This window comes from Macrobrachium nipponense, chromosome 15 (assembly GCF_015104395.2).
Source record: "Macrobrachium nipponense isolate FS-2020 chromosome 15, ASM1510439v2, whole genome shotgun sequence".
NCBI lineage: Eukaryota > Metazoa > Arthropoda > Malacostraca > Decapoda > Palaemonidae > Macrobrachium > Macrobrachium nipponense.
Genome location: NC_087208.1, coordinates 76,053,295 through 76,064,232, shown reverse-complemented (window position 1 = coordinate 76,064,232; position 10,938 = coordinate 76,053,295). Strand labels below are relative to the sequence as shown.

The 10,938-nt window shown below is 51.0% G+C and overlaps 1 protein-coding gene across 1 annotated transcript in view; it reads right to left on the bottom strand.

The window, feature by feature from the left end:
• The window catches only part of LOC135195072 (piezo-type mechanosensitive ion channel component-like), a 347,594-nt gene that overhangs the window by 149,791 nt on the left and 186,865 nt on the right, over positions 1-10,938 (bottom strand). Inside the window, exon 29 of the mRNA XM_064221446.1 lies at positions 3,067-3,242. Coding sequence (XP_064077516.1) covers positions 3,067-3,242 — 176 coding nt within the window. The remainder of the gene's footprint in view (positions 1-3,066; positions 3,243-10,938) is intronic.

Below are 10,938 nucleotides of genomic sequence, written 5' to 3'. Positions count from 1 at the left end.
AAAGCTGTTCAAAGTCTGCAAGTCACACGCTATAAAAAGCATCAAATCTATTGTCTTTACAAGTATTTTAGGTTGGGTGGGGGCGGGGGGGTTTGCTGGTATCTCGTCAAGATCTGATTGCGAAACAGTTTCACAATCGTCAACTGTTTCTGAATCTGCAGCAGCTTCACCCACTTCGAATCCCTCAAAATCTTGGTCAGATACGGCATCAGGCCAGAGTTTCCTCACAAAGAATTCAAGGTTCACCTCGAAACCTCCTGCCAAGCTTGATCGACGATGACGATGTCGAAATGCTCCTTCCAAAATTCACGTAAGGTGAGGCTTGTGGTATCGGTGATGTTGAAACATCTTTTGAAAAGATGTTTTGTATACAGTTTCTTTAAGTTCAATATCACTTGCTGGTCCATGGGCTGGAGGAGAGGCGCTTCTCTTCCAAGAATTTCTTCACTGTCGGGCAGAAACAGAAATTTATCCACTCAGTGAACAAAAGTCTCATTACCCAGGCTGTCGCATTAGCCCTCCACAGCACTGGAAGCTTCTCCTTTAGCACTTTGTGGGCCTTGAAGGTTCGAGGAGTCTCCGAATGATAGACAAGTAGGGGCTTCACCTTGCAATCACCCCTGGCGTTCAAACAATGTGCAAGCGTAAGCCTGTCTTTCATAGGCTTATGCCCAGGTAGCTTCTTCTCTTCCTCCGTGATGTACATCCAACGAGGTATTTTTCTCCAAAAAAGGCCAGTCTCATCACAGCTGAAGACTTGCTGAGAACTGTAGCCTTCGTTGATCGTTATCTCGTTGAACGTCTTAATAAAGGCTTCGGCCGCTTTCATGTCCGAGCTGGCCGCCTCCCCATGCCGCACCACCGAATGGATGCCAGTCCGTTTCTGGAATTTTTCAAACCACCCATGAGAAGCCTTGAAGTCTGGGGTTGGCGTTGATGTCCCTTCTCCTCCATCGTCTTCGGCCTGGGCAATCAAATCGCCGAAAATAGCGCTGGCCTTGTGGGAGATTGCCATCTCGGTTATCGTATCACCAGCGATTTCTTTGTCTTTTATCCATACAAGAAGCAGCCTCTCCATCTCATCGTGCAGGTGGCTCCTCTTGTTGGACAAAATAGTCATGCCTTTGGAAGGTGTAGCTGCTTTGATGGCTTCCTTCTGCTTAAGGATGGTGCCTATCGTCGACTGATTTTGGCCATATTCCTTAGCGATCACACTCAACCGCATGCCAGCTTCATACTTCTTGATAATCTCCATTTTGTCTCCATAGAAATCTTCCTCTTCTTTCCGTGAACTTCAGCAACTTTCTTGGGACCCATGACTGTACTGTACATATGTAATTAAGTTATGTAGTATGCTAAGTAAGTTCTCACACAACACGATAAAGTAGTACAACGAAATCACTAATACGAATTTACGTTAACAAATAAAATTGTATATGTGAACGAACAAATTCCACTTGTGTATGATAACGCTGGTGCTATGCAGTGGCCGAAGAACGCCTTTACGTAGAGCAAGATGGGAGAGATGCTGACCAATAGGAGAGCAGGATCTTATGGCGGTGACTAGCATCAGGAACCAATGGGAGAGTGGGAGGATGTTGGCGAGTCTACTCAGTTGGCGGCGCGCGAGTTTTAAAATTGTTCTCGGTGGTCCGGGCGAATCTCGGGACTTTACAGCAACAACATTTCGTAACCTGAATTATTTTCGTATGTAGAGGCAAAAAAATCTTCGTATTTGCTTTTGTAACTTGAATTTTTTGTAAGCTGGGACTTTTGTATGTCGAGATACCACTGTATATATATATTGGGGTGCTGTGGCGCCTCCTGATAACGCTGATGGTAGAGGAGAGTATAATTTTTTTTTTTCATATAAAATAGTTTTGTGAGAAATGTGACTAGCATTAGGAACCAATGGGAGTGTGGGAGGATGTTGGCGAGTCTACTAAGTTGGCGGCATGCGAGTTTTAAAATTGTTCTCGGCGATCCGGGGGAATCTTGTGACTTTACAGCAACAACCTTTCGTAACCTGAATTATTTCCATATGTAGAGGCAAAAAAATCTTCGTATTTGCTTTCGTAACTTGAATTTTTCGTAAGCTGGGACTTTTGTATGTCGAGGTACCACAGTGCCTTCTGATAACACCGATGGTAGAGGAGAGTATAATTTTTTTTTCATATAAAATAGTTTTGTGAGAAATGTGAAAATAATGAATGTGACATTCATGAACCTGGAAAAGACTTTTGACAGATCTAATAGAGAGGATATGTGGAGAGTTGAGAACATATAGCACATAAGATAAGGTGTTACGATATTCAGGTTGGAAAGTTGACGGTTTGGTATAAAGGTGGGGCTGAGCAGTGTTGCCTCCATGGCTGTTCAGTATCTTTATGACAGGAGCAATATGAAAAGAACAGTAGATGTAAGCACAAAATTTTGAATGAAGTGCTGTGGTTGATGTATATGGATGATACTGTGCTGATGGGTATAATGAAGATAAGAAAGCTGAAAATAAGTAAAAGGGGGAAAGTTGAGAAAATTGACAATAAAAGTGATTAAGACAAAAATTATGAGAGTAAAATGAAACCCAAGATGGCACAACAATTATTAATATCAATGGTGGAGAAATGGTTAAGGCATATGGGATTAAGTATAAAGGATGATAGTATGGCAAGAAAAGAGGAGATCCCAAATTAGGTGAAGCAGGAAAGGTAACAGGGTGTGTGCAAAGATTAGGAGGAGATTTCAATTGTCTCTGATACAGATAGAGTCTCTTGGAAGGAAAAATGGGAATGTATGATGGGACTAATAAGCCAACTCACCTTTACAGAACTAAAGTGTGAACGCTGAAGGCAAATGAGAGATAAAAAAGTTGAAGCTGTTATGATGGACTGTTTGCACAGTGTATGCAGTGCAGGAAGAATTAAAATGTGGCTAACACGAAGATAATGAGATGCAATTTGTATTTACCAAATCAGTATTAAATGAGATCGTGAACAATGTTCACATAAAACCATTTACACAACATGTGGATGGCTATAAATTTTCTTTTCTCGTTCACCTACTTACCAGCTACTATTTCATCATCTGATTTATCGCCAAACTTCTTCACACAGGCAATACCAAGAAGCTGAACAAGCCAGCAGACATGCGTTGCCAAGTCCTTAAGCACAACACAGCCCAACAGCTGCAGGAATGTTTTTATAACGATGACTGCCACATTGTATCCCAGTAAATAATTCCACCTATAAAACAAAAATGACAAAGGTTTTATAATACAATCAATAAGAAAGAAATATTTCATAAGAAAAACGTTCTCAACTGGTGGATTACTTCCTCTAGATCACAGTCTATTGTACTATCTAGATTTATATGGGATGTTACACATGGCAAATTTTAATATGACCAAATGTTGAACACTAATCTAAATATTTACTAAATTGTATTTCTACACCAATATAAGAGCTAAAATCCCAAACATTTCAAATGTAACTATGTTCAAGAAAATGACAATTTGTCCAAAATTGCATTTTTCCTAACTATACAAACCTGAGGTCCTTTTAACAATAGGAAGGTAACTAGTGGCAGCTGGATGGTCGTAAGCTTCGAACAAGGGAGTTCGGTAGTTAACTGCTTGTCCAACAGTGCGCGCACCGCGCGACTGGGAAGTGAAGAATCACTTTTGCTTTAGGCCCAGGCAAAAAAATGCAGGGTGAGGGGTGGCATGAGGTGGAACTATATGTAAAAGGACCTCAGGTTTGCATAGTTAGGAAAAATGCAATTTTGGACAAATTGTCATTTGTTCCGGTACGACATATCGGTCCTTTTAACAATAGAAAGACTCACTTCTTGGTGGGAGGAATCTGAGTCTTTGTGAACAGACTGGTGTTCGCCCAACCTTGGATTACCTCCCTGGTCGTAAGAGCGAGGGAGGTATCCTAGCCTCTGTCCAATTGATCGGGGTATGTACCGCAGGATCAATGGTCAGACCTCTGGACCCAAGTAATAAGAGAGAGGCAAGCGTATCTCTTAAAACTAGCAAGCAAGAACTTGTTCCTGTTGCAAGAGGCAACATAAATTTATGGGTTTGTCTCTTGTTGGCTTCCACTTCCCCCCCCCCCCCCCCCCTTGTTGGGGGAAGTGGTGGATATTTACTCCTATCCCTAATGAAAGGGATAGGATGGGGCTTGGTCGAGTAGCTTACCTGCATCTTGTCCTTTCCAGCAGGGTGACGACCGTGTCCCTCTGCCCACAGGTAGAGGGGAGAAAAAGATGGGAAAGAGGAGCCAGTCACACTCTTAATCATCATCCATTCTACAGTCACACCAGGAATCGATGCTGTTCTGCCTGCTCGGGGCTGGGTTAGCTACACAACGTGTTGAGCAGCCACCACGGGTCCCAAGGAAAAAGTATCCAAGGACCTGTGGGCAATATCCCGAAGGTAGAAGGATGTGAAGGTGGTCTGGTTGGCCCAGACCCCTGCCTTCAGGACCTGCGCCACAGAGAAGTTCTTGTGGAACGCAAGGGAAGGACCAATGCTCCTGACTTCGTGGGCTCTCGGACGGAATTTACAGATGTCGTCACTACCATCAGACTCATACACCCTCCTGATCACCTCACGCAGCCAGAAAGAAAGCGTGTTCTTGGATACTTCTTGCGTCGACACTCAGGCCTGAGGTGTCGAGTTCTCTTCAGATAGCGTCGTAGCGCCCTCACAGAACAAAGCAGCATCTCATCCGAATCATTGTTGGTGAAGTCCATTAGGGAAGGGATTGTGAAAGACTCGAACCTGTCGTCAGGGATCGACGGATTCTGAGTCTTAGCTACAAAGTTCGGGATGAAGTCGAGCGTCACAGATCCCCATCCCCTGGAATGTTTCACGTTGAAGGACAGACCATGAAGTTCCCCTAATCTCTTCGCCAATGACAGGGCCAGCAAGAAGAGGGTCTTGAGGGTCAGACGACTCTCGGAGTGGCTCGAAGGGTCTTTGAGTCAAACTCCTAAGGATGAGAGTCACGTCCCACTCAGGGGGCCTGAGTTCCCTGGGTGGGCAAGACCTTTCAAAGCTCCTCATTAGCAAGGAGATCTCGAACGAGTTCGAGATGTCCAATCCCCTCAGTTTCAGGACTAGTGCTAGGGCAGCTCTATATCCTTTGACTGTGAGGACCGAGAGGAGCTTTCCTCGGCGAAGAAATACGAGGAAATCCGCTACTTGCTGAAGAGGGGTTCTGAGAGGAGATAGACCCCATCTAAGACACCAACCACAGAAGACGGCCCACTTCCCCTGGTACACAGCTGCTGAGGACTGTCTGACGTTTCCAGCCATCTCTGTTGCTGCGCTACGAGAAAAGCCTCTCGTTCGCAAGAGATGGTGGATAACATCCAGCCGTGAAGATGTAGAGAATGGACTGCTCGGTGGTACCATTCTACGTGTGGCTGGGCGTGAAGGTTGTGCCAAGGGGGAATCTCTCTCGGTGCTTCTGCAAGCAGAGCCAGCAGGTCCGGATACCAAATGGCCTGGGGCCATTTGGGAGCCACCAGGATCATCCTGAGATTCGGGGTGGCCAGCACTCGGCTGATTACCTTGCGAATCAGGCTGAACGGGGGAAAGGCGTAGACGAAGAGGTTGTCCCACGGATGTTGAAGAGCGTCCTCTGCAACTGCCCATGGGTCCGGCACGGCTGAAAAGAAAACCTGAAGTTTTCTGTTGCGCCGGGTGGCGAACAGATCCACTACTGGACGCCCCCACAGTTTGAAGAGCCTTTCCGCCACGTCCTGGTGTAGGGACCATTCGGTCCCTATCACCTGATCCTGACGGCTGAGCATGTCTGCTACTACATTCCTCTTGCCTGGAATGTAGCGGGCTGACAGCTCTATCGAGTGAGCCACGGCCCACTCGTGCACCTCCAGCGTCAACTGGTGCAACGGGAGAGACACTAGGCCCCCGTTTGTTGACGTATGCCACTACCGTGGTATTGTCGCAAATCAACACCACCGAGTGTCCCATCAAGCGGTCCCGAAACTCTTGAAGAGCAAGAAACTCTGCCTTGAGTTCCAAGACATTGACGTGGAGGTGCTTGTCGTGATGGTCCCACAACTCCTCCAGGTGTGCGCCCCATCCCTCGTTTGATGCGTCTGAGAACAGCAGCATCTCCGCGGGGAGCGGGGAGTGCAGAGGGGCACTCCTCTTTAGAGGTTCCTGTCGTCCAGCCACCAGGCTAGGTCCTGCCTTACCTCCTGCGTGAGGAACATTGGGAAGTACGGTGGATCCTCTGCCTGTGACCAACTCTCCTTTAGTCTCCACTGGAGAGACAGCAGGTGAAGACGCCCATGAGGGACTAACTTCTTGAGTGACGACTGGTGGCCGATAACAACTTGCCATTGCTGAGCTGCCTGTTCCTGCCGAGACAGGAACCGGTCAGCTTCCTCCCTGAATCTGCTGATCCGCAAGTCTGCGGGGAAGACTCGCCCTGCTACTGTGTCGATCAGCATACCCAGGTACTTCATCCTCTGCTTGGGTTCGAGATCGGACTTCTCGAAGTTCACCACGATCCCCAGACTGCGGCAGAACCCCAGTAGTCGATCCCTGTCTAGCAGCAACTGAGAGCGGGAGCTCGCCAGGACTAACCAGTCGTCGAGATACCTCAGAAAACGTATCCCGGACGAGTGGGCCCAAACAGATACCAGAGTGAACACCTGTGGGGCGGTTGAGAGACCGAAGCAAAGTGCCCTGAATTGGTACACCGTCCCGTCGAGGATGAAGCGAAGGTACTTCCTGGAGGATTGATGGACGGGTATCTGGAAATACGTGTCCTTCAAATCCACTGAAAGCATGAAATCGTTCTCACTGATGGAGTCGAGCACGGAACATGCCGTCTCCATCTTGAACCGAGTCTGGCGAACGAAACAGTTCAAAGGAGAGAGATCCATCACCGGGCACCAGCACCCCGTAGACTTCTCCACCAGGAAAAGGCGACTGTAGAAGCCCGGTGATTGATCCCTGATGATCTCTACAGCTCCTTTGCTCAGCATGGTCTTGATCTCCTGTCGTAGAGCTACGTCCTTTGATGATCCCGGGACGTATGTTTGAAGATGGACCGGGGTGGAGGTGAGGGGTGACCGATATTTGAAGGGTAGTAGATATCCCTCCCGAAGAACGTCTACTATCCAGGTCTCGGCACCGTAGCGCTGCCATGTTGCCCAATGGCTTGCCAGGCAACCCCCCACTTCCGGCAGCAGGTAAGGGGGAACGCCGTCCCTAGCGTTGCTTCCCGCCTCTCTTCGACTTCTTCCCAGTCCCTCCTCGTGAGAAGGAGGGCTGGGAGGAGGGCTGATGACGACCTCCCTTAGCAGAAGTTGAAGCCAGAGTCTTTCCTCGGGGCTTCAACGGGGCAACCGTCTTAGCAGCCGAGGAAGCACTAGCCAAACTCTTGGGTTTGGCCGCAGTAGCTCGAGGCTGCCCAGAAGCCTTCGAGACTGCCTGGTGTACTAAGCGGTCACTGTCATCAATGCGCCACCTTTCCACCACAGCGTCCACCATCTCTCCTGGGAAGAGAGAGGAGGAACTCCGTACCGGTCCGTTTTGTAGTCCAAGTGCCGCCTCACGCCTGGCCGCCCTGGATACTCGAATAAGGACTGCGTCCCTACGGCAAAGTACCAGGTTGGCCCACAGGTCTACCATCTGATGGGCGAGGAAGGAAATGGCCCTTCCTCCAGACTGGCAGTCTCCTGAAAGCCGAGTCATCTTCAGGAGTAATACTCCTGGAGGTGGCTGTGACTTTCGACACTGTGAAGGACCACAGGTCTAATCAGGAGACGGCCTGGAAAGCTGCCATAGCGGTAGATTCCAGGCCTAGTGCCTCTTGCTGCAGGAACCAGAGGTTCTCTGACAAGAACTGCTGCAGAGACACACCTGGCGTTAGCCCGGCTAACTCCGGGTTCACCTGTTTAGGCGGCATTGGATCCTCCGATGGCACGTAGAAACACCGCTGTCGCAGTAGAGGAGGAGGAAGTAGCTTGGATGACCTGCTAGACTTCAGCGAACCCTCCTGTCCAGAGACGAGAGACTCCACCTGGTCTAGAACAGAGTCGGCAAACTCTGATCGTGGCAGACCCACCGTCGGTTTGAGTTCCTTCTTCGGACCCCAAAACGACTTGAGCCGGGACGTGGGCTCGGAAGGTGGGAGCGGCAATCCTTCCCCGAGGTCGTTGTGCTGACGAATCAGCGCAATAACCTCGGCAAAGTTCCTCTGGATCTCCGGAGTGACGGCATCTTGTGGAGTTGGACCGTCAAGTCCCTCGAACAAGAGCGACTCCCGAGACCCTCCCCCTTCAGGAGGGGGAACGGCGACAGACCCCTCTCGGTCTCCTCGTGTCACTTGCGCGAATGACCTGGTCGATCCTAAGACCCTGCCTGGTACATACGGCGTCGTGACGGGATCGTGCGGGTCGCGCCCCTCACGATCACTCCTCGGTGCCTCGCCCTTCCCGGTGTAACCCGAGGAAGTTGTGCTTGGAGGGCTGCAGGCGATCACCAACCCACGGTGGGGATCAAGCGGCAGGCCTGTTTGCGCCACTTCCCTGGGGAGAGCGGCTGGACCGAGAACAGCGGCCCTGATCTTGTGAGTCAGAGGAACTGCTGCTGGTCCCCCTACCCGTCCGGTCCCTGTGGGAGCGGCGGTCAGGAGACCTGCAGAGACCACTGTCGCGGTGAGACCGCGCATCGAACCACTGGCGCCAGCGATCGGGGGGACCTCTTCCCAGCCTCAGCCTGTGGCCAGTCTGGGACCGTCACGTCAACCCGGGTGACCGGCTGGTCGCTTCGAGAGCGGCCGCTGGCCTGGCGAGAGTCACCTGAGGAGCTCTCGCTAGCCTTCCGCTCTGTGCCGTGATCCTGGCGCCGAGCGAGCTCTGGCGTCTGGTTCCTGGCTGCACAGCCACCCGTGGGTGACCGTACACTTGGTACCTCTCGCGAACGAGAGGCCGAGACGGAACCTGGTTTAGCAGCAGAACCTCTAGCATCAGGCGAGGAAGTACCTGTGTTAGCCGGTCCCCCTCTGGTCCCCGTTTTCTTCTTCCTTGTGGAAGGAGAGATGGGCCCTACTCCTGAAGGAGCAGGAGGACCAGCGGAAGGACCCCCCGTCCCACCGGAGTGGGACAGGCCCTGAGAAGTTCCCGAAGGAGTGTTCTTAGGAGGGGTGGAGGCAGCCTTCTTCTTCCGTGGCTGGGAAGCCTTGGAAGTCGAAGGGGAAGAGGCGGCTGTAGATGACGAAGACGTCGACGACACCTTCCTCCTCTTCCTCTTCTTCTTCGTCAGCTTCCTCAGGACAGATGTGAGATCAGCCATCCAGGATGGAGCTGGGGCTGCTGTTGCAACAGGGCCCGGCTGCACCTGTCCGGACAGACAAGCGTCTGGGGCAGCAACACCGTGGACTGGGATGACATCGGCAGGTACGGGAACAGCGGAAACAGCAGGAATGGCAGGAGCGGCAGGAACAGCAGGAACAGCCAGCACAGCATCAGCGGCAGGTACGGCAGGTACAGCATGTAGCACAGGTAGGCCAGGAGACGGGGCAGCAGCCAGCGACATCCTGGGTACCGGCGGAAAGTCCAGGGGCGAGCTCTTTGGGCAGCGGAAGTCCGGGGGAGGCAGCACGACAAACCCGGGCGGCGGCGGCACGCCCCTCCCCGGTACGGCAGCAATCGGCCCCTGCATTGAGGCTGTAGGAGTCACTGACATCACGTGAGGGGTATATACCAGATGAGGAGGGGCGGCGTACCCTGAAGTAGAGATAGTGGTGGTGGTTGTGGTCACCACTCCATGGGTGACCGTCCCAGACCCCGCCAAATGATGGAGCAGCCCCTGGATACTTGGCACGCCCTGCAGTCCCAATGACGCCCACACCTTTCCAAGGTCATCCCCCACAGCAGAAGCACCTGCGGAAGCAAGAGTCGGGTACACAGGAGGGGTTCCCCCTCGCCCATGGGGGGGATGAGCCCCACCCCGAACGAATGGAAGACCCCGAATACAACTGTACGTCGGGGTACTGAGTGCCCTCCTCTACGCTCGACGGATCGGGCCAAGAGAAGGACCTCGATACCCCCCTTGAAGGGGAAGGTGCCATACGTGGGAGCTGAGCAGGGGGCAAGAAAGAAGACAAAGTATCAGTTACCAAAGGAGTCGCGGGAGAGCTTTCCGACGACTCCTTGGCAGGCCTTCGCTTCTTCCTGCCCTCGTACAACCCCCACTGCACCTCCGACCAATCACAACATATATCACAAGGCTCGGCCCGAGAGCATTCCCGCCCTCGGCACCGAGCGCAAAGAACATGAGGATCTATTTCGGGAAAGGACCTGAATTTTCCACACTTGCAGCCTCCCACCCCGGGGCACAGTCGCCGGTTGATGGGGGGCGCGGAGATTGATCCAATCCTTGATCCATAATACGTACAATCACAATTATATGAAAAATGAAAAGCAGTACTTACAGTTTCACTTTCATACACAAACAAACCAGTAGTAGAATAAATCACAATAATCCAATAAAGCATACGACGATGAAGCGGGCAGAGAGCGATGGCGAGCACGTCCTCACACCACAAGGCCGAAAGCAAAAGTGGTTCTTCACCTCCCAGTCGCGCGGTGCGCGCACTGTCGGACAAGCAGTTAACTACCGAATTCCCTTGTTCGAAGCTTACGACCATCCATCTGCCGCTAGTTACCTTCCTATTGTTTAAAGGACCGATGGTTTGTATATCGTACCGGAACAAAGCTTATTTAATCACATTGCTGTGAGAGTTGAGCAGCTATTACAAATACTGACAATCCGCTCTTTGCGAATTTTCTATGGACTGTATATGCCCATCATTCACAGATTTTCTGTGGACCGTATATACCCATTATTCGCGGAAAATTAGCATATTCGTGGTATTTTTCACTCAG